Raw genomic sequence first — 24,661 nt, 5'->3', positions numbered from 1 at the left:
CTGCTTAATTAAGGTTGCTTGGGTATAGCAAATTCCACCATAGTGCCATATATTAGAAGGCAGAACATTCCAGCAATTACCAGACGCAGGTAGCGCCGCCATGCAGTGCCTCAGACAGCCGGTAGGCGGCTTTAGCCAAAGATGCGCACGTAGTGCCAGCCGGACGTATTATCGCGAGAGTAGGCGCCATCGGATTGTCGGAATGAGCGCGGCACAGCCTATTCCAGTCCCTATTGCTCGGTGACGTAAGGCAGGCCTGGAGAGAGAGAGCGGGGAGGAGCGGTAGTAGCTGCAGCTTAGGGTGCAGCGGGAAGTGCGTGAGGAGAGCGGGGAAAGAGCGCCGAGCTAAAAGAGACGCAACATGTAAGTAGCAGCCATGGGGCAGTTCCAAGAGGCTCAGGGGATGTGAGAGCGGGAGTGTGCGGTTGTGACGGCGGGACCTGACCATCACAGGCCATGTTGCCGACACTGCCATGCAGGAGAATGGTTTGCTCAGTCAGGGCGCCCAAGGAATGGGGAGGGGGTATGGTTATTCCCATAGCCGGGAAGGCTCGCCTGTACTTGAGTAGGGTTAGAGGGGCGGCAGGGAGCGGGTTACTGCCCGTAAGGGAGGCTGCGGTGAGTGTCGGGCTGTACCTTCCATTACTAACACGTGTTGGCTGCGACCGGCCGGCGGGCCTCCCCCTGCTTCCCTCTGACTCCCACTGCCTCCCTGTACTTCCCCCTGCCTCCCTGTCTCCAGAAGCTTCTCTCGGCGGTAAGGCTTCTGAGCCTGTTGCTTCCGAGGAGCGCCATTGCCTTCATCCGCTAATCCTCTTATGTCGGCAGCATGGATCTGTGTCGGCTCGGTGCTAGTACGTGTATTACAGCCCGAAACGGCAGCCGAGCGACCTGTGCGACATCGCTCCTCCGTGTGGCCTGTAAGACCGGCATGTCTGCCCTACGCTTATGGGTGTCGCCATGTCTGCAAACAACATACTGCCCCTTCCTTTGTTTCTCCCTGGCATTCGGCATCTGTTCTACCAGCCGCGCCATCTGCCCACACTAGGTACACAGAAGCTTGCCCCTGGCATGGCTACCCATCATGCGGCTCAACTGCAACAATCAGCAGGCACGTTAGTGGCTGGGGCTGTTACACCATACACGTTCTGTTAATTAGTTCAATTAAATAAACTTCCCATCAGCGGCACAGCCAGTGGCTTTCTGTAGAATGTTCTAGTACATATAGTAGGCTGTGTAGCTTGGGTCCTGCCCACCTGTTAGTGCTGCTTGGGGAACATTTACATTTCAAACAAAAAAGAAAAGATTGTGTTGATTTTCCCTGTATCTAAACAATAGAGCTTCAGGCTGGTGATACCTGATCTCTTAGCTTGGCCAGTTATCTCAGCCTGTTAATAGGAGCTGTTAATATTAGTTATTTGCTGTATGTTAAAATAAGGCTGCTGCAAGATTCTTCCAGTTGTTTTATAGTGAAGACATTACAGGATGGATGGGGTTTAAATATTTGTACAGCTCCCAGTTTTTATTTTAAAGGAACAGTAACACCAAAAAATGAAAGTGTATAAAAGTAACTAAAATATAATGTGCTGCTGCCCTGCACTGGTAAAAGTTGTGTGTTTGCTTCAGAAAGTCTACTATAATTTATATAAATAACCTGCCATGGAGGCAGCCATTCAAAGGAGAAAAGGCACAGGCACATAGCAGATAACAGATAAAACACTATTGTATTCTACAGAACTTATCTGTTATGTAACCTGTGCCTTTTCTCCTTTTTTCCAGCTTGAATGGCTGCCCCCGTGGCTACACAGCAGCTTATTATATAAATTATAGTAGTGTTACTGTAGCAAACACAGCAGTTTTACCAGTGCAGGGCAACAGTGCATTATATTTTTATTACTTTAAAGCTCTTTCATTTTTTGGTGTTACTGTTCCTTTAATAAGTTGTAGGGTTTTCCAATCTATCAAGATTACAATTAAATATGAAAGCACAACCCAGCAGAAACACATACTAATACCTTCTAAAAATTGTTAACACAATTGCAGAACAGATGTTCAAACTTTGCCCCACAGGTAGCCAAGTATTAAACAGGTTACCTTTAATTACGTGTAATGTCTTGTAGGCTCATACCCAGTCATACATGCAGTTCACCTTTATGTAAATTTTTTTATATCTTATGGTCTGTCCTGGTATTGAATTATTTGCCAATTTCCAGGGATAACTGACCAAAAACACTTCTTTGTGCGGCTACAATTTTGTTATTGATACTTTTGATTACTTCTTTCTTTTTTAGCCCTACTCATCTTTGGGTATCTCATTTTAAACTGTTGCTATGTGGACCCCAGCTACTAAATAGCTGCTGAAGTTCTAAACTGTAGAGCTGCTTAACAAAAAGCAAATTAAACATATAAAATTATAACTGTAAATTTTCTCCATCATTGTTTACATCATATAAAAATTAATTTAAAGGTGAACTCAGATTCTGTCCAATCAATTAGTGTGACAGGTGGATTTTTGCCAGAAAACACTGAAAGGTGTGCATTCTTGGTAAAAACCAACTGTTATCACTGGTCATTGGCTGTTGTAATTCAAAAGCTGACAGGCTCATTAGTGCTGTTTGGGCATTTCTCTGCTTGCATTTTCCAGCATGTGTCATGAGCCCACTGTCTCACTATTGGGTCCTTTTGGCTATCTGCTTTCTCAGAGGTATACTATATCATTTTTGTTACATGCATCTTTATTAGCATGTATTTTTATCCAAATAAACCACAACAAACAGGGGGAAGATATATGTATGCATATGAGATTCTGTTAATATAAATATTATTGAACAATTTCCTTGCAGGCAGCCAGCATCTGCAAAGTGGTACGATAGAAGAGACTATGTCTTTGTTGAATTTTGTGTGGAGGACAGTAAAGAAGTAAAAACAGACTTTGATAAAAATAAATTAACATTCAGGTAAGTAAATTTGCTGTTTTAAAGGTCATCTGCTTTAACAATAAAAAGCTGTTTGAAAAAATAAACTTGTACATATGTTCTAGTATGGCTTCATAAGTGCCTTTCTATTCAAGGGGTTTAAACAAAAAAAAAATAGATGTAAATTTACTTGTAGTGCTTCTCTAAGCTGCTGACATTCATTTTGTAGTTTTACAAGTGTGTGTCGGATATTGGCAGTTTTAGACTTTTTCAGCTCTGAAAGACAGATGGCAGTTTTAGGGTTAATTGTCAATACAGGAAGTGCATAGACAAAATCACTTACACTATCAAAAAGGATACACAGTCTAACACTGCCAAAGGTAAGAGAACAATAAATGTGGAAAATTGCAAAAGTGCTTAGAGGAACATATGTAAATGCACAAGAGCCATTAATATCTTGTAAATTATATCCTTTTAAATGGTGCTTAGCGATTGTCATTGTCGATTTGTAAAGCATATGTAAGATGTAGGGGATTATTTGCTGTAGGCTAAGTGAGAATTTTTGTCCCCCCAAGAATTTTCTTGTTTTCTCTTTATTTATGATGTATTACCTGAATTTCTCTATCCCATAAACTTACCAGTTCTGAGGTGGCAATATCTAAGTTATATCCTATGTGCAAAATTTTGTAGTTTTCAAAGTTCCGTTTTTATGGTGTTTAAATGTTTTTTCAATCATCTTTTGCACTTTTCCATGATTGAGATGATTGCCACAAACAATGTTTTACTTGCAGCTACCTTAGGGGTAAGCACTTTCAGGAAACCTCTCGCCCACAGTATTGCAGACTTACTACAGGCGACAAATCTCCCTGTGCATCAGTACCCTAAGATGTTTTAAGGATGACTGCTACTCCAGATTCCAATTAATATACACTGGGCTAAAAGGGACCACCTTTTATATCTTTTAATGTGTTTTGCAGTACATTTTGGGATTAAACTCCGTACCTTCAGTATCCTGTGATAAATGTTTTTTTTTTGTTTGTTACACTAAATATTTTTTCAATTTTGTGATTTTAAACATCTGTTTCTAGGTTACTGGTCATGGAATAGATGTTGGCTTTGCTGATTTAAACTAAGTTTTGTTTTTTTTAATTTCCTTTTTACAGTTGTCTTGGAGGAGCAGATAATGTAAAATATTTAAATGAAGTTGAACTTTTCCAGTCTATTGATCCCAACGTAAGTTAACATACTGGGTTTTTTTTTTCTTAAAAGCATGCGTTAATCAGTTCTAGGATCATTTTCTTGGTCTTTATATATAGTGTTTTAAATGTACTATTTTTGTTCTGCAATTATCTTGAGACTTAAAAGGTTCATAAGTAGATTAAAAATATTATAAATGATACAGGTAAGAAATCAAAACCTGTTATTTGAAAGACTGACAGTCAAACTATACGCCCTTTTCATCTGCTGAACGTACTTTGTGCCTTTTTGTTTTCTGTTATTTCTGTTACTAAACAGGAATATGCCAATTTCCACTTTAGTACTTCATGTCACTTTGGTCACAAAAAACTTACTATTACTAAGATTACTTAGATTACTAATATTATAAATATTAAAATTTAGATGTGGAAAGACTGCCATCGTTTATCCCTGTCTCAAACATTCAGAGTTATAGATCTGGTAAAATTCTGGTCTCATGAGTAATCTACATTCCATTTGCCAATTTTTGAAAGTTAAATCGCCGGTGGGATGGCATACACGGCACGATTTCAGTGAAATCGCGGAAGTTGCCTTGAGAGGAAACTTCCACGATATCACTGAAATCGCGCCGCCGCGTATGCGATTTTCATTTTTGCCGGTGGGATGGCTTTTCGGGGAGATTGGTCGCCCGCAAACAGGGAGATTTTTCGCGGGCGACTAATCTCCCCGTGTGCCAGAGCCCTTAGTGTGTGTAAAAGTCTACTCTAAGCAGAAGAGCATGCAGGTGGGCTGTAAGAATTATGGATTCTTGCCATTCCTCTGATCATTTTTCACCTAGTTTGCAGAGAAGAACCTACAACAATAATTTAAATATTGAATAAACCCAATAGTCTTGCTTTGCCTCCAATAAGGATTAATTATATCTTAGATAGGATCAAGTACAAGGTACTGTTTTATAATTACAGAGAAAACGGAAATCATTTTTAAAAATTAGAGTTATTTGCTTATATTGGAGACTATGGGACTTGGCCTTTCCATAATTCAGAACTTTCTGGATAGCGGGTTTCCAGATAAGGGATCCCATACCTGTATACTTTATATTTTTAAATTACACTGTTTACATAGCAAATAATTCACTCTACCAATTAAAATTTTATTCTTAAGCCAACAAATGTATTTTTTTAGCTGTAATATTGGTGTGTAGGTGCCATCTCAGTGCATTGTGCCTGAGTCTGAGCTTTCAGAAGAAGCCAGCGCTACACATTAGAACTGCTTTCAGGTAACCTATTGTTTCTCCTACTCCCATGTCACTGGAGGAGTCCCAAGCCAGACTTGAATTTCTTACTATTGAGTGCTATTCTGATGTCTACTGGGAGCTGCTATCTTGCTACCTTCCCATTGTGACTGAAGTTTATTAGAGCACAGGTCACGTGGCTGTGGCACCCTGGGAAATGAAAAATATGGCTAGCCCATGTGAAATTTCAAAATTAAATTTAAAAAATCTGCTTGCAATTTTATAAAGGTCAGTGCAGGTTATTATGGTGGAGAAGTTCTATTTACTGATGTGTTTTGGAAAAAAACACTTTTTGCCATGACCGTATTCCTTTAAATTGACAAGTCTTTATTTGTTTTTTTTGGATTTTTTTTAGGAGTCCAAACATAAAAGAACAGACCGATCTGTTTTATGTTGTTTACGAAAAGGGGAGTCTGGACAATCGTGGCCACGGATTACAAAAGAAAAGGCAAAGGTATGTTATTTTATTTAATAACTTTAGCTGTAGTGGTTTTGATGGAAAAAGAGTCTGTGAAGGTTAATATTACCTTTATGTAAATTGCACTGGCATTTTGCAGACCTTTCAGAACATTTCCTTACAATTCCATACCTCGGACACAGCACTAGGGTCAGTTTTGTTACATGCCAAGTAACCTACCAGTGTATTAAAGGAACAGTAACACCAAAAAATGAAAGTGTATAAAAGTAATTACAATATAATGTACTGCTGTCCTGCATTTCTATAACTGGTGTGTTTGCCTCAGAAAGACTACTATAGTTTATATAAGTAAGCTGCTGTGTAGCCATGGGGGCAGCCATTCAAAGGAGAAAAGGCACAGGTTACTTAGCAGATAACAGATAAATCCTCACTATAAGCGGCTTATCTACTAGTTTTTCTGCTATGTATCATGTGCCTTTTCTCCTTTTTTCCAGCTTGAATGGCTGCCCCCATGGCAATACAGCAGCTTATTTATATAGTAGCTTTTCTGTAGCAAAAACACCAGTTTTTTTGCAGAGCAGCAGCACATTATAATTTAATTACTTTAAAACACTTTATTTTTTTGATGCTACTGTTCCTTTAAAGGTTGTGGGTGTAAACTGAGGCTAATGGCACAGATGAAGTGTTTTGTCTGTTAACATCTGGTAGAAAAAAAGAGGCCTTCAGACTGTTTTGCTTCTGGCACCCTTTAGAGGAAATGTTAGGTCTTCTCCCCCCTTTAGCTCATAACTAGTTACTGATTTATGAAAACATTATTAATATTAACACCTATGTAAAGCAGCGACTTACCTTTTAGGAATTTTTTTTTGTTCTTCAACTCGAATATTATAAAAAAAAATGTAATTATTGAAAAAAAAACCTTATAGTAGAAAGCACTAGCCTGTCTCCCATGTATTCCCTGAGCTAGGACGCTCTTGGAAAATGAAGTGTTAATGTCATAGCCCAGACCTAAACCAATATATCTGTGCCACTTTTATGATGACACTTTGTTTAGGTGAGATGAATGACAGGCTTGCAAATGTGCTCTTCACATTAAAAAACAATTTAAAAATGCTGATATATTTTGGCAGAATAAACAGGGGAAATAGGTGAACAATCCCTTTATTGTGTAAAAAAAAAAAAGGGGGGCCTGTTTTTAAATTCTGCTCTTTTTCCCCTGGATGGTTGTGACTGTCATATTTGCCATTAGACCTTTTTAGGCAAATTTAGGGACGGCATACAAACTTTACACAAATTGTGGCATTGGTACAAATACATCAATCTCCAGTTCTTTAAAATTGCCTGATGTTCATATTTATCACACAGTACAGTCACAAAATAGTGCAAATACACTAAATTCTGGCCACATCCTAATTTTTAATACTTTTTACTAAATCCCGACAAACCTGTGTGGCGGAGCAGTAGTAGTAGCCAAAAGGACTCACTGCATTGGTCTTGTTTAACTGCACAGGCCGAAATTGCTTATAGCACATCTGTGCTATTTGGTCATCCTCTTCACAAAATGTATGGCAGCACTGTGTCATGAATAGGAATAGATTATTGCAAAGTGTTTTGCAGTGATCCGCCTTATAACAGGGAAACAATACCAGTTACTGTTCTGTTCAGCAGGTGAATGGAATAGTGGCATTTGTTAATGTACTGATTTTAGCAATGATATTTTTTACCAGCAGTAAGGTGGATGTCAAAACCAAGTTTTTATTAGACATTTAGTTTTGACTATTGATTAACAGGAAATAAAGAGAGGAAATTGGTGAGTGTTTTTCCCTGATATTACCAAGGGCTGTACAATGTCCCACAAAAGCACAAGCCCTTAGACATGCTGCCCTTATTAAATAACCTATATGTATCCTCAATTGCAGTGAATAGCACACAGCAGCTTGATATAATGGCAGCCTCGCCTCAAAGATGTCTTACAGGCCCATATTGCTACTAAAACGTGACATGAAAATATTTGCTAAAATACTGGCCACCAGGTTGTGCTCGGTTATAGGGGAATTAATCCATCTGGAACAGACAGAGTATGTGCCAGCTAAGACAACGGAGATAAATCTAAGGCATCCCTAAATATCTCTTGATGCACACTAATACCGATAGCAGAGTGGTGGTCTCCCTAGATATGGCAAAGGCCTTTGGCATGGTCTATTGGATATGTTGGATCGATATGGTCTAGGCTTCGTTTTCGTAATTAGATGTGGGCACTTAATACCTCCCCACAGGCTAGAATCCAAATAGGCAGACTTACCTCCCAACCATCCACCTTGAGAAGGGTACCAGACAGGTCCACCCACTTTCTCCCCTGTTTGCTCTAGCTATTGAGCCACTTGCAATTTCTGCACAAGTTGATCAGGCCATAGAAGGTCTGCACTTGGAAAAGGTGTGCAAGAAAGTCTTACTTTACACAGTCGGTATGCTCTTACTCTATACCCAGCAAATCCAGATACCCCTAATGGACTTTTCCCATTGTTCCCTTACCACAAGACATCCCTCCAAATATACATAAACTACAAGTTGTGTCCACAGTCAAATACTTGAGGATAGTAATTCACAGGGCCTTAGGCAGAAAGTGGAAAATATCCCTGTGCTGAATGAGATGTGGAATTGATACTGCAGCTGGCAGATATATTCAGGTTAAATTTCTACAGTTTCTTACCCCCACAAAATTGCAACAATATACCAGGATGCCTCAGATGTGTGTCCTAAATGTTAAAATTATGTGGGTATTTACTATCATGTTTTCTTGGAGTGCCCCCGATGAGAGGATTCTGGTGAGAAGTCTTTGCTCTCCCCCAGTTTGTACCTGCTAGGGATCATGGGAACACTACCCATGTGCAGTTATACAAAACCTTGTTATTTACAACTATTTTACTATGAAAAAAAAGCTATTCTACTTCAGTGGAAGTCACTAACTCCTCCATCCATGGGTTTTTAGAAGAAGCTAGTTAATTATTCCCTGCCCAAGTAAAAGCTATACTTGGCATGAGGATGTCCTAACAATTTTGAAGAAATCTTTGGTTCTGGCTGGACCATCAGCTCCCAGGGCCAGCACAATCATTTATCCATTTAACATCCTACTCATTTGGCTTATCTTTTCCTTCATGAGTAAAAACCCCTGCTGCATATTGAAGCCAGAATATGAATAAGGCGTGCTTATAAATAAAACAACGTATGTTCACCACCTTAACTTGGCCATTTGATCATGGATAATTGCAATTTTCTTTCATAACAATGTGCTTTCTAAAGAAATGCTTTTTCTAAAAAAATTATACAAATGTTTTAGTTGTAGAAAACTGCAAAATGCTGTAGACCAGTGCTGTCCAATTGGCGGCCCACAACCTCCCTCTGTGTGGCCCCCCACCTGTCTGGCTGCTTTGATGGCTTACTCTTGTGTAAGCTTTAAATGGTATCAGTACTGTGATTAATTCACCCCCCTGCATGGTTCACACCTCAAATTCAGGCTGTAAACCCTCTGTATTGTTTAAAATGTAAACCCCTGTGTTGTGCACACCTTTTAATCTCTGCATTGTTCACACCTCAGGCTCAGACTGTAATCACCCACATTGTTCACCTGTTCACTCCTCAGACAGACTGTAGGAGCAGTAGAAACCCACAAATAATCTCTGCACACTACAAAAAGAACTGATACTGAGGTGGTACTGCAATTAAAAAGTTTTTTAATATATAGTTATTGTGCAGACTGTAGGAGCAGTGCCAGCATTGTGTCACTGTATGCTGCCTGTGTGTGCTATACACACAGGTAGGGCAGGCAGAGTATGGCACACACAGGCAGCATAGGGCAGGCAGAGTATGGCACACACAGGCAGGGTAGGGCAGGCAGTATGGCACACACAGGCAGGGTAGAGAAGGCAAAGTATGGCAGGTTTTTGCTGTACTACAACCATTAATATGGGTGTGGTTTCAAAAAGGGGAGTGGTCAAAACTGGCTTCCATTATCTGCCCTCCACCACGTAGGCCAGAAAAATTCCGGCCCTCGGTACCACAGAAGTTGGACAGCACTGCTGTAGACCATGATTGCTTTTTCAGTATGATTTACTCTTAAAAGGATAAATAAGCCTTTATCATAAAAGCCCTAAAACACTCTGCAGCCCCCTGAATAACATAAAAGCAGCTCAACGGCACTTGGCTACGTCATAGTCCAGCGTGAAGATCCGTCCCCTTTACTTTGTGAGCCTCCCCTCTGAGTGTGAAGATGGTCGAAGAGTTGTGAACTGCCCACGCGTGATTGATTTATGTTGTAAGAGAGGCAGCAAGCAGTAGCAGACCCCTTTTCAACTATCTTTACAGTCCGAAAGATGGAAGCTCGGCAAAGTAAAAGGGGGCTGGGCTTCATGCTATAGACTAGCTGAGAAAGCTGCAGTTGAACTGCTTGTGGTACAGAATTTACATGTGACTGAATGTAGGGAGAAAGGTATGTTATTCTGGGCACTATTTCTTTTGGTATTGAAGATGTAGCTTTTATATTGTATTAAACATTTTAGTATCTTTTATTTTTCAGCTAAATTGGCTTAGTGTTGACTTCAATAACTGGAAAGATTGGGAAGATGACTCTGATGAAGATATGTCAAATTTTGACCGCTTTTCTGAGGTAACTGGTCCTTTTGTAACAGCAGTACTTCAGCAGAACCTTTATCTTAACTGTGTTCCTAACAATGTTTTTCTCAAAAAAATGATGTTTATGATAAAGACTTTAAGGGGGAGATATCAACATTCGAGTTTGACTTTATCATTTAAAGGTTTTTGTTCGGTAAAAAACTCCAAATTTGAATTATGGTTCAAAAACTCAAATGTCTGGTATTTAAAGTGCTAAAAACTTGAATGTAAAAATTCCCCATCTAAAATCTTGTGAGCTTCTATAGAAATCAATGGGAGTTGTACTAGGCAAAGTCAAGCCATATTTTCAATTTGGGATATTCAAGTTTTTGTTTTTTTGACTTTGTAAATTCTAAATTTCTACTTAGTCTAGTTTTTTTTGTTTGGTTTTTTAAATTGCACGAATTTACCACATTAATAAAGAAGCAAGCATTCGATCTGTGAGCTAATTTGATTTAGAAAAACAAACTCAAATTCATAAACTGATAAATATGCCTATAAAAGTTTTAAAACTAAAATAGTACCTGTCCTCCTGTGATGGATTTTTTTTAAACCTGCCTGATAGAACTGGAGGAGGGGCAGAGTCAGCAAAATTTTTCAGCATGTATATGGCCACATTAAGGGGTTCCATCTACTGACCCAGTTACAAAGAAAGGTGTAAATAAAACCATAGGGAGGAGAAGGAGGAGAACCCCCCTTATAGCTCTGTCTTGATGGTTACTTCTTTGCTTTTTGTTTTAAATTGTAATTTTCTTTTGTTATTTAATTTTATATACAGGTGTTATGGTTACTTTAATGACAACCTATTAAAAATGGTTAAGTATTGGTATTTTCATACAAAAGAACAAAGGCTTGGCTACTTAAATGCTTTTTCCCCCCTTCTTTTAAACAGATGATGAACAATATGGGTGGAGATGAGGATGTAGATTTACCAGAAGTAGATGGTGCAGATGATGTAAGTTCCAGATCTTACTTAAATGATCATACAGGGGAAATTATGCTCCTAGTTTTCTATTGGATCCAAAAAAAGCTGAAAACTTGAGCTACCTTTTTGAATGGTTTGTGAGAGTTAGACCACTGGCATAGTTTATAGGAAGAGATTTATTAGGGTGATCTAAGAGCAAAAACTGAGAGACTGCTCTATAAAGGCTCAGATGTTTTATATGCAGTCTGATTTGCTCCTGTGTCTGCACTGTCAGCCTGGGAGCAGTCACACACAGCATATTTTGGTGCAAACATGTATAGTCGCCTTTGTGCTGAAATCACCTTGTTTTTTCACCTAGGCCGACACAGTGCCTGTCAGTGCAGACGCAGAAACAGCTACAGATGGAACTAGCCTTAGATGTACTGGTTCCATGTGATGCCAGGTTAAAATATATAGAATAAAAAGGCTATTAAAAAGTTTTGTTCAAGTGGATTTATTTACTTAAAATAACAGCATGGAAGAGAGAGTTTTGTACAGTTACATTGACACTGAACATCTTAATTTATATCTCATGTTATTTTTAGGATTCACCAGACAGTGACGATGAAAGTAAGTTCTGCTTCTTCCATCTATATAATATCTTGCCAAGCAGAGACATGCAAAACTACAAATTACATAAACTACTAAGCTGTCCATTTTCTAAACTTTTTTTTCTTTTCTTTTTAATGTTTTCTTAACAGAAATGCCTGACCTTGAATAAGAAGTCCTCTTGCGGTTTGGGAAAGGGATGGGAAAATAGGTGGAAAGCAAAATATTTCAACACACTGCAACAGTTGCTGATATCTGAGTTGTAAATACAGTTACTGAGTACTTCCAGTCAGCCTTGTTTGTTTATCACCACCAAATGGCTTTCATTGAGGGTTGGAGACTACAGTTGTACAGTGCATCCTTCAGACCATTGAGCCTCTTCTAGATGTACTTTTTAGATTACCTGTATTTATGCAAGACTTCACAGCCATCCTTGGTATTGCATATAGCCACAATATCAATGCACTTACATTTTTTTTCAAGGGAGAAGGTGGGGGTGTTCATCTCATCTCAAGCAGCAGGTCACTTACATGTGTATCTCTTCTGACAGCACATTCCCAAAATTTCCCAAATAATTGTACTCATATAGCGATTGTAATTGAACCCAGGTTAGGTTTTTTCATTGTGGATCATAAACACAGCCAAGTGGTTGAAAAGCATTGTACTGGGATGCACAGTTGGGTTTTGCTTGTAGGTCCTGCTTTGGATGGCACTGGGTTATAAGTAAAAGTAATGTGGGCAAATGAAGAGTGTTAGAGACATCAGCAATTTAATCATAGAAAGTTGTCTTTCAAGTAATGCAATTGATCGTTTTAAATCAATGTATAATTGCAGAAGTATCAATTTTCAGATCACTTTACAGTAAACCTGCAAAGAAATTGTAGAAAGAAATAAGGGAATATAAAACAATCTACAGCTTTTCTTTTTCTCCTAACTAGTTTTACGTAGTGTTTGCCCAGTCATGTGACTTTTGGGAGTTTATATTAAATGCAGCGCAGAACGTAATTTTCCTTTAATAGTCTCTTCTGTCAATACTGTGACACAAACTGATTTTATTTACCTTAATTTTGGTGTGCTTATGTATTTTTAATGCTTTAATACAACCATAAAATGTGTTCCTCGTATCAGTTTCCAGTAGTACATTCTATTCATTTGCTACCCCTGATTCAGATAACAGATTTTTAGGACATCCGTAATCTGTATGCAACATTTGTCAGTGAATTCAATACATGTGCTTTTAGAAGGGCTGTCTGGGTTATTCAGATTCAGGGTTTGTGGACACCAAGAATGACCATAAAAACTTGGTTCTCACAGCCCCTGAAACATGCCTGTACAATTGTTTTTTCCACCCTTTTGCAACTCTACGTTTGGAAGAGTGCAGCCAGCTGTACATTATTTCTCATCAGTCTGTACATTTAGACCAAATTGTATTTGCACTGTCACAGTATATATTAAAAAAGAGTAACAATGTTAATACACTATTCTGTTTTGTTTTATTCCTTTTTTTTTTTTTTTTGATCAGGAAAAGATACCTAAAGTTGTATTGGAAGTTGTGGGGATTTTTTTTAATTGTCTGCATTATTTCTAATAAACTGTTAAGAGACTATGTGATATATTTATTTTTTTTATATTTTTTTTTACACATTATATATGAATTAAACATATATATATGTTGTTATATTGTTAATAGGCTAATAGACTGTTGTAATTATAAGCTAAATGTTAATGCTACAGTTAGGTTACTAGTTATATCCCTGGATAGTTTATTTTCTTACAAAACTGATCTTTCATGATTAAAACAATAGGCAGGAAACTATGCTCTGTACAAGCCCTATTCATTGCATTGATGTTGAGCAAGGGGATATACTGCCCCTACACCACATGTTCTTAAATTAAATAGGAATTGCAGAGCAGCTGTATTTAGAAATCATTTTTTTTTCCCCACCTCAAACGGGAATTGGATTCCTGTTAGTCACAATATTGAGTAAAAGAAGGGGGTGGAATACTGGAAACCTAATTAGATTAAACATGGAGTAGCTTTAGGGCTCTGGCACACGGGGGAGATTAGTCGCCCGCGATTAACTCCCTGTTCGCGGGCGACTAATCTCCCCGAGTTGCCTACCTCTGCCATCCCACCGGCGAACATGTAAGTCGCCGGCGGGATGGCAGACGCGCCGGCGCGATTTCGCACAAATCGCCCCGCCGCGTCTGCCATCCCGCCGGCGACTTACATGTTCGCCGGTGGGATGGCAGAGGTAGGCAACTCGGGGAGATTAGTCGCCCGCGAACAGGGAGTTAATCGCGGGCGACTAATCTCCCCCGTGTGCCAGAGCCCTTACTTTACATGTTTGTTCTGTTTTGCTTTAAAATAACAATTAAAACCATAGATTATTCATGAGTAAAACAATAGGCAAAATTCTCAACTAAACTAATAGTGGACAATGTCCAAAACTGGCTAGCCCTCTATTAAATGGCAACACAATGAAGAATAACAGTTATGTATTCAGATTTGTTTGTCCATATCTGTTAACCCATATCAACCAATCAGATGTTTTTTTTTATACAGCTGCCCAGCAAATGCTACCTGCTTGAATGGTTGCTATAGGTAACTAGAGAAGTGGCAAAACTTGCTACTTGGACAATGTAATACATTTTACCTAAGGGTCAATTTATTCTTGCTAGTCAGAAGTTAGAAATAGGAAAGAAACATTTGACTTTGAGCACACGTATAAGAACAAGGAAAAATGTGTAGTCGGATTTGTAATGAGAGTGGCTGGTGCTAAGAAAAACATGGTCTAGATAAAATAGAAGGTATTCACATACACTAGGTTCTGGCTACAATTCAGACCCCACTTGTTATCTGTATTGTTCCAAACATTACCGTCTGCATGTTCAGCAAGTCACTTATCCAAATGTTGAAGGAAAAGACTCAACAGCAGATTTATTCCTCTTCTCAGATAGTGTTTGGTTCTTGGCCAGAAGTTATTTTAACAATATGTCTGCACCAAAGAGAGATTGTATATAAAAAAAAAAATGGCCAATTTGCAGTGTAAGTGTAACCCATATCATTGTTCTTGCCATCTCTACACAAATACTAAAACGCCAAATGATACAGTAAAAAGTACCAGGGTGTTGAGACAATAATGACATCATAACTATACATTCTATATGCACTTTGCAGTATATGTAATTATATTTCTTGTTTCTCATCATATTTTAAATGACCAATGAGTACTGTCACTTCTACTCTTTTTATCTTTCTTTATGCATTTGTGCCTAGGCAGTAATGTGGGCTTTATAGAGTGCAATCTGTTTGGCTATCTACAGTGCCCTCCATAATGTTTGGTACATAGACACATTTTTCTTTGACTTACGCCTCTGCTGCTCAGTGTAAAATTTTAAATCAAACGATTAACGTGGTTAAAGTGCACATTCCAGACAAAGTTATTTGCATAAACGTCCATTTTACCATGTAGAAATTTCAGCACTTTTTATACATAATCCCCCCCATATTTCAAGGCACCATCATATTTGTGACGATTTGCTTCACCGGTGTCTGCGATTACTTAGGTGTGTTGCATTGCTTCATTAGTGCAGGGATTAGACACCTAGGCTGCTTCTACCATTTGGAGTCTGTAGTTCAAAACCTTAGGATTACCAAAATCAACTATCTGGAATATCATTAAGAATGCACTGGTGAGCTCTGTAATCACAAAGAGACTGGTAGGCCAAGGAAGACCTCTACTGCTAATGACAGAAGAATCCTCACTTTGGTAAAGAAAAATCCTCAAACGCTGTCCAACAGATCAGAAGTTGAAGGTGGCTGCGGTAGTGGCTTGGCAGAGCATCACCAGAGAAGATACTCAGCACCTGGTGATGTCTATGAATTGCAGACTTAAAAGGACGTCAACCACAAAAAAAATTTTTTGCCTAATCAAAGAAAACTCAACTCTAAGCAACTTTACAATATACATTCATTACATATTTGTAATGGTTTTTTAGTTATTTGTATATAACTGCTATTAAAAGCAGCGTCTGCCAGTCCTTTCTATTCTCTGCCCTGGTGCCTCTGACATTTGAAACAATGTAACACAAGCAGCAGACTGACAGACCTGACTTGCTGGAGTAGCCTGGTATTTGCAACATTGTTTAAAAGTAACAACCAGGAGTTCAGCAAATGCTGCTTTCAATAATTACATTTACAAATAACTTTTAAAGCACTAACATTTGAAAGTTGCTTAGGATTATGTTTATTAGTCAAAAATCATTTTTGGGGTTGACATGACCTTTAAGCAGTCATTGCTTGCAAGGGATATGCAACAAAGTACTAAACATGACTGCTTTAATATACCTACCATTACTTTGTCCCAAAAATGATGGTGCCCTGATATGAAATGTATGTATGTACAATGTATAAAAAGTGTTTAAATGTATATAAAGTGTTGTAATTTCTACATGGTGAAACTAAAATGTGTGCAAATAACTTTAAATGAAACTCTGGAATGTGCACTTTAATGTCTGAATGGTTTGATTTAAAATGTTACACTGAGAAGCAAAGGGGTAAATCAAAGAAAAATGTGTCTTTGTCCCAAACATTACAGAGGGCACTGTATATATAATAAAAAGGTGCATCCTGGGAATCAGTGAAACCAAATGCATGGGTGCTAAGCATACCTTCATAATAATTACTACAGCCAGCACTCCTCAGTGAAAATATTTAATGAATTGTGCCCAGTATTTAAGCCCTTATTAATGCCTTGGAAAAGAAGGAATCCTGAAGAATGAGTATAAATGCCCTTGTATGACTTCATTATAGCACACAAAAAACTCTAAACTGCTAAATCAGTGGTTTTATGAACATTTCCAGAAATTGAATCACTTTACAGCGCTGCTTGTCCTGCTGACTCTAGAGCAATGATTATATGCTGCAACAATGAATGCAACATCTCGGAAATATAATTAAAGGAGAAAGAAAGGTAAAAACTAAGTAAGCTTTATTAGAAAGGTCTATGTAAATACGGCTATAAGCACTCACAGAAATGCTGCACTGACTTCTCTGAAAAAAAGATTAGTTGTGTCTGTAATTCCTGTGCCACAGACACACAGCTTTCCGTTCTCTGCTCTTTCCTGCTCCCTCCCCCATTAGGAATGTGGATCTGAGCCAATCAGCAGGAAGCTGACTCATAGGGGCCAATTCATTAAAACACAAGTTCGAATCCCAAATGGGAAAAATTCGTATTGGATACGATCATTTCTGAAGATCGTAAATATCACAAAAATGGTTACGAAAAAATCGTATTAGTCACAATAATATCATATTGGCCATCCGAAAGTCACGAAATTTTCGCACCGAACGATTGTAAACAGTGGCAGAACCTTTCCGAATGTTTCGCGCAAGAGTACGAAAAAGTTGCACGGGCATACGAAAAAGTTGCGCGGGCATACGAAAAAGTCACGCAAGCTCGAAAAAATCGGCGAAAGTACGCTCGGGGCATTCGAGTCTTAATAAATCTCCCCCATAGTCTTACTAACTAAGCATGTTCACTTGGTCTGCATGTCTGTGCAGGAGTGAGGCATTATGGGAACTTTCTTTACACAGCTCAACGTTTTTTCTTCCTGTTTGGCTTCAGATCTTCTGAACAGGTGAAATATGGAGAGACTTAAGGGCACTATTGAGACAACTGAAGGTATGCCTGCACTTCAAGCCTTTGTCTTCCAGAATGTAGAATTTGCATGTTTGCCAGGCAAACAGTTATGGCATGTGTTGCTTTCCATGGTAGACTTATTACCAACAATTTTGCACTGTTATGGATACTCAAACAGCTGCATTGTCACCCCATCCCAAATTTATCCAGCTCTATTAAAAATACACATAGCAGTGTTATGGTAGTCATTTTCCAATACCACAGTACAGGTATAGGACCCATTATCCAGAATGCTCGGGACCAAGGGTATTCTGGATAAGGGGTCTTTCCGTAATTTGGATCTCAATACCTTAAGTCTAATAAAAAATCAATAAAACATTAATTAAACCCAATAGGATTGTTTTGCATCCAATAAGGATTAATTATATCTTAGTTGGGATCAATTACAAGGTTCTGTTTTATTTCTACATAGAAAAAGGAAATCAGTTTTAAAATTCTGAATTATTTGATTAAAATGGAGTCTATGGGAGACGGGCATTCCGTAATTCGGAGCTTTCTGGATAACGGGTTTCCGGATAAGGGGTCCGATACCTGTACTTAAATGCCTAAATCAGTGGTTTTATGAACATTTCCAGAAATTAAATCATTTGACAGCGCTGCTTGTCCTACTAATATTTTACAAGGTTGTTACCCACATCATTTTGATTTATAAGCTATGGGGAAACCAGTGAGTGCATTGTACTAATAAAAGTAGTTTTACTGATCTATTTCTAAGGGGATAACGTGTCTGCCCCCTTTCTACCCTTCTGTAGAGTAAGGTTTGTACTAAACAGAAGACTTTGTATGTGGTTGGGTCCCTGTAGTGTTACCCAGAAATGTAGATTCTACAGGAGTCATTCATGACCCCACCTGGAGCAAGCTGCCTACATGCCTTCCCCGACCCAACTTTCTTGAATTGAGCACTGCTTTACGTAGGTGGCACTCAATTCAAAGTGCAGTTCGCAGGTCTCTAAACTCCTAAATGGTGCTACTTGCACAAAGCCCCACCCAGTGTGCACGGTGCAAACTCATGGCCAGTTGCACCATTTTTTTGCATTTTGCACACTGCGTGGGGCTTTGTAAATGAGCCCTAATTGCAGGCTATTACCTTCCTTACCAAGTTGTGGAATCAATATTAGCAGGAAAAGGGTTAAAATACTTGCTCAGTACCAGCCATAGTACTTTAACTGTTGAAATGCCAGCATTTCATGTGCACTTAGTGTCAGACATTTTTTAACATTTTTGTGCTCTATCACTTTAGGGCAATTCTACTTCTGCAACAAGATATAGGGCTTCAAATACTGAAAATATAAAAAAAACCTTACCTTTTTCACAATACAGGGCTATAGCAGAAACATATTTTATGCATGAAAAAACAACTGATATAGGAAACCCCATGTCCTCATTTGCACCAATACCAAATATGTTTAGTTTTATGAAACGTATCACTGTACTTAAGATTGCAAAGCCTTGTATTCCTATAACAGTAGGTTTACCCAAGGGAGGAAAATATGTTTACATGTCTTTCTGCTCTGAAAAAATACATATGCCGCCAAAACAAAAATAGGTAAACATCTTACTGCTTCAAACTACTACTAAAAAGTGGTGGACAGGAAAAAAAATCAGAAAAAATAAATGTACTAATATATGTTCAGTCCCAGACTGGCAAATGCCAGAGGGGCTGCTGTACGATGCCATAGACAGTCAATACTGCCCCACGCTCTATTAGAGCAGTATTTGTAGAAGCCAGTTGGCTGCAAACTTATAAGCACTCAGTCCTATCCGTTTCTGAAAAAACAATTGTAATATGGTCAGTGTGGTGGGGACCAGAGAGGAGCTGGGCGATGCACAAAGTAAAAAGGGCCTAGGGAAGAACACTGTGTGGCACTTGAAGGGATGGTTCACCTTTGAATTAATTTTTACTGTGTTATAGAATGGACAATTCTAAATAACTTTTCAATTGGTTTTTATTATTTATTACTTATAGTTTTTAAATGATGTGTTGTCTTCTTCTTGCTTTCAAATAGGGGTCACTGACCCCAGCATCCAAAAAACTATTGCTCTGTGAGGCTACAATTTTATTGTTATTGTTACTTTTTATAATTTATCTTTCTAATAAGGTCCTCTCCTATAAATATACCAGTCTCTTATTCAAATACTCCCTGGTTGCTAGGGTAATTGAAACCCTAGCAACCAGATAACTGTTGAAATTACTAACTGAAGCTGAACAAAAAGTCAAATCATTAAAAAAACACAAAAAATAAAAAAATAAGACTAATTTCATATTGTCTCAGAATAGCACTCTCTACATCATACTAAAAATGAACTCAAAGGTGAAGAACCCCTTTAAAGTCTTCTATCCACAAAACATAGATTTGATGTTTGGTGGCACTTAAAGGGTTAATTGCCTAATTATGGTTTGTGCATATTGGTAGTGTAGCAGGAGATTCACATCCAATAATACAACCATAACTCACAATGGATATTAACAAAAGAATCATTTTAGTTCACTGACCAAAATATTGTTGCAATGTAAGGATACAATATTATTATTACTGTTGCTTTTAATTACTCCTCTTTCTATTTAGGGACAATACTACCGATCTTCCAGTTTATCATTCAAACCACTGGTTGTTGTTAGAGTAAATCAGACTCTAGGAATCAGATAGCTGCTGAAATTAGCAGCAGAAGTTTAGCAAAAAAATAAAAAAAAAAACACAACAAATTAAGGATGCACCGAATCCATGTCTCTGGCCAAATCTGTCGCATAATCTTTTGTCACATAAACACAGCAGTTGAAAATTTTTTCACCACACACTACGTGTGGTTCTCTTTAGCCATAACTCACCTTCATTTGCTTATACAAATAAGGATTCGGATTTGGTTGGTATTCGGCTGAATCCCAAAATAGTGGATATGGTGCATACCTACAACAAATAAAAATTGCCATAGTAGGCAAAACACATGTACCTGTTCCTCTCAAAAGCTCATGGTATGGTAAGGTTACCATTTGGTCAGTGTCTATGAAGATTTTCATTCATCCAGGTCATGGTATATCTAGTATAAATAAATTTAAAGCAACTGGACTTGTTTGGTAATCATTGAAGACGTTTCACTACTCATCCGAGCAGCTTCTTCAGTTCAACTGACTGGTATGGGAAGTCCTCGGCATATATACTCTTCCACTAATCCAATCACAATGGCACTTTGTAACTCTTCAGAAAGGTGACATCTGAAACTCACAGAGGTGTGAATGCTGTGGAGTTACTTTGAAAGGATTACCAAAGTATCATGCAACTCTTCAAAGCAGGTGTTACTTGTTAGAGTTGCATGAATGGATGTGTGAAGAGTTCTGAAACTGCCGGAGTACAGATGTTAGAACAGCATTGTATGTAGCAGACAGATGGTGTCGAAGTCCCCCGCCTCTGTTTAGGGATGGTTTCTCCACTTTGACATGAATGGCCTCTTTTACACCTCTTTCAAACCAGCGGTCTTCTTTGTCCAAAATTTGGACGTTGCTATTTTCAAAGGAGTGTCCCTTGTCTTTTAGGTGTAGAAATACAGCAGAGTCCTGGCCTGTAGTGTTCGCCCTCCTATGCTGAGCCATTCGCTTGGAGAGCAGTTGCTTTGTCTCACCAATGTAAAGGTCTGTGCACCTGTATGTAGCAGACAGATGCTGGGGGTTAAAATCAGATCCAACAAAGTGGCAGCCTTTTCAGAACACATTAACTCAGTGGACAACAACATCAAGTTCACAAGGGAGGATGTCCATGAGAACAAACTTGCTTTTTTGGACTGTTTGATATCCATTCAAGAGGGGGGTATCTTGAAAACAGACGTATACAGGAAACCCACTCATACGGATCAATATCTGTTGTTCGATTCCCACCATCCGCTGGAACACAAACTGGGTGTCATTAGAACTCTACACCACAGGGCGGAAAGTGTAACAACTGATACAGAGTCCAAGGACAAGGAATGTAAACATCTCAGAGGAGCACTGAAAGCTTGTGGCTACCCAGACTGGGCCTTTGTCAAAACAAGAGCAACTAAGCCCAACAGGAACACAAAAAGGAATAACCGTCCTGAGGCAGAGAGAAGGCCCAATATAGTCATCCCATATGTAGCAGGAGTGTCGGAGAAACTCAGGAGAATTTTCAACAAACACCACATCCCTGTGTTTTTCAAACCTGGCAACACACTGAGAGAAAAACTTGTACACCCAAAGGATCCAACACCAAAGGAAAAACAAAGCAATGTTGTATACGCAGTCCAGTGTAGCGAGGAGTGCACAGACCTTTACATTGGTGAGACAAAGCAACTGCTCTCCAAGCGAATGGCTCAGCATAGGAGGGCGAACACTACAGGCCAGGACTCTGCTGTATTTCTACACCTAAAAGACAAGGGACACTCCTTTGAAAATAGCAACGTCCAAATTTTGGACAAAGAAGACCGCTGGTTTGAAAGAGGTGTAAAAGAGGCCATTCATGTCAAAGTGGAGAAACCATCCCTAAACAGAGGCGGGGGACTTCGACACCATCTGTCTGCTACATACAATGCTGTTCTAACATCTGTACTCCGGCAGTTTCAGAACTCTTCACACATCCATTCATGCAACTCTAACAAGTAACACCTGCTTTGAAGAGTTGCATGATACTTTGGTAATCCTTTCAAAGTAACTCCACAGCATTCACACCTCTGTGAGTTTCAGATGTCACCTTTCTGAAGAGTTACAAAGTGCCATTGTGATTGGATTAGTGGAAGAGTATATATGTCGAGGACTTCCCATACCAGTCAGTTGAACTGAAGAAACTGCTCGGATGAGTAGTGAAACGTCTTCAATGATTACTTAACAAGTCCAGTTGCTTTAAATTTATTTATACTAGACATTTGGTCTGTATTTTACCTGCCCTGCCGGTTAAAGTAATACTTTACTCAAATATTAATGGGGATGAAAGGTGACAGACATGAAGGCTGGTATCTTTCTCAGCAATTAACTGTCACCACACTTGGACACTTATGGCAACGACAGCAAACTGTTACCACACTGGGACATTTAAAAGAACTGCCAGCAAACTAATACCACACTGGGAAATTTAATGGTAACGACTGCAAATTGTCACCACACAGTCCCTGATTGTAAGCTGTTAGATACCATAGACAGAGACTATTTAGTGGGTTGGTGGGGAGGAGGAGGTAGCTTTTTGGGCCTCTGTGTACCTAAAAGGCCAGGGCTTATTTTGAACCCCATTCCAGGCCTGTCACCAAACTAGTAAATTAAATGGTACCTGCAGTAAACTGTTACCACACTGGGCCATTTAGGGAGGTGACAGACAGGGAGATTAGTTGCCAGCAACAAATCTTTGTTGCCACAGGCTACTAATCTCCCCATCCCACCGGCAAGACTGTAAATCGACAGTGAGATTGCATACGCGTCGCTGTGATTTCCGGATGTCGCCCAAAGATTCCTCTCAATGCAGCTTCGGGAAATTTTAGCGACAGGTATGCCATCCCACAGGCGATTTCCATTGTTGCCGGTGGGATGGCATTGCGGGGCGACTAATCTCCCCGTCTGTTACCTCCCTTAACGACCCAGAAAAATAGGATTTTGTTACTCACCGTTAAATCTGTTTCTCTGCAAGTCGATAGGGGGACACAGGGAACGTATGGGGTATAGCTCCACCCTCCAGGAGGCAGGACACTTGATTAACAAATTAAAGGGGCGTGCCAGGTGCCGGCTTTACCCCTCCACTGTACCCAATCCAATCAGTTTGTATCAAAGAAATACTGCTACCGTATTAGAAAACTAGCGATATTATGCAGAACAGGTAACAGGAGAACTATTCCAACTGCTGACCAACGTGGTCACGGAATGTATTAAATAACGGGCGGGAAGCCCTGTGTCCCCCTATCGACTTGCAGAGAAACGGATTTAACGGTGAGTAACAAAATCCTATTTTCTCTGCCGTCTCAGGGGGACACAGGGAACGTATGGGGACTTAACAAAGCAGCCCCAGGAAGAATGGGGTGGGATACTGTTTTAGTGCTTAGAGACATTACTGCACCACGGCGTGCAGTACCTTGCATCCGAAGGAAGCCTCGGCGGATGCAAAGGTATCTATTCTGTAAAATTTTGTGAAGGTATGTACAGAGGACCAGGTGGCCGCTTTGCAGATCTGGTCCAAGGATGCCGAGTTGTGCCACGCCCAGGAGGCCCCAATCGCTCTTGTAGAGTGAGCTCTGATACCCTTTGGTAATGGTTTGCCCTTGGTTAGGTAAGCCCTTCGAATGGCCTCTGTGATCCACCTTGCAATAGATGTCTTGGAGGCTGCTTGACCTCGTCGGGGGCCGGAGGGAATAACGAAGAGCGATTGACAACGACAGAATGCCCTAGTTCTCTCAGTGTACTTGCGAAGGGCTCTCACGACGTCCAGACTGTGTAGCCGTCGTTCCTTGTCGTTCTTGGGTTCCGGGCACAAGGACGGTACCACGATTTCCTGGTTCACATGGAAGGAAGACACCACCTTCGGTAGGAATGATGGAATTGTGCGTAGCACTGCTTTATCTTTGTGGAAGATTAGGAATGGTGCGGCGCATGACAGCGCGTCCAACTCGGATACTCGCCTCGCCGAGGATATTGCCGTGAGGAATACCGTCTTCCAGGTCAGCCAGATGTCTGATATCGAGTCCAAGGGTTCAAATGGTGGCTCGAGGAGTGCTTCGAGGACCAGGTTGAGATCCCAGGCTGGTGTGGGTGGACGGAATGGTGGGACTACGTGTGCTACTCCCTGAAGGAAGGTGCGGATGGTGTCGTTGAGTGCTAGTCGCGACTGTAATAGAATGGAAAGTGCAGATACTTGCACTTTTAGTGAACTCAGTTTCAGGCCGGATTGAAGTCCTCGTTGCAGGAAGGAGAGAACCCGTAGGATGTGAAGTTCAAGGGGGGGAGAGTTGGACTCTGCGCACCAGGTA

The 24,661-nt window shown here is 39.7% G+C and overlaps 1 protein-coding gene across 1 annotated transcript; it reads left to right on the top strand.

Annotated features, from left to right (window-relative positions):
• Positions 1-256: 256 nt before the first annotated feature.
• Positions 257-13,609, top strand: ptges3 (prostaglandin E synthase 3). The gene is given in 8 exon segments (NM_001007104.1): positions 257-363; positions 2,844-2,957; positions 4,079-4,148; positions 5,762-5,860; positions 10,398-10,487; positions 11,385-11,447; positions 12,002-12,026; positions 12,158-13,609. Coding segments are annotated over 8 exon segments (483 nt in total). The 5' UTR covers positions 257-361; the 3' UTR covers positions 12,178-13,609.
• The last annotated feature ends 11,052 nt before the right edge of the window (positions 13,610-24,661 follow it).

Source organism: Xenopus tropicalis, chromosome 2 (assembly GCF_000004195.4).
Source record: "Xenopus tropicalis strain Nigerian chromosome 2, UCB_Xtro_10.0, whole genome shotgun sequence".
Lineage (NCBI taxonomy): Eukaryota > Metazoa > Chordata > Amphibia > Anura > Pipidae > Xenopus > Xenopus tropicalis.
This window is presented reverse-complemented; position numbering and strand designations above follow the sequence as displayed.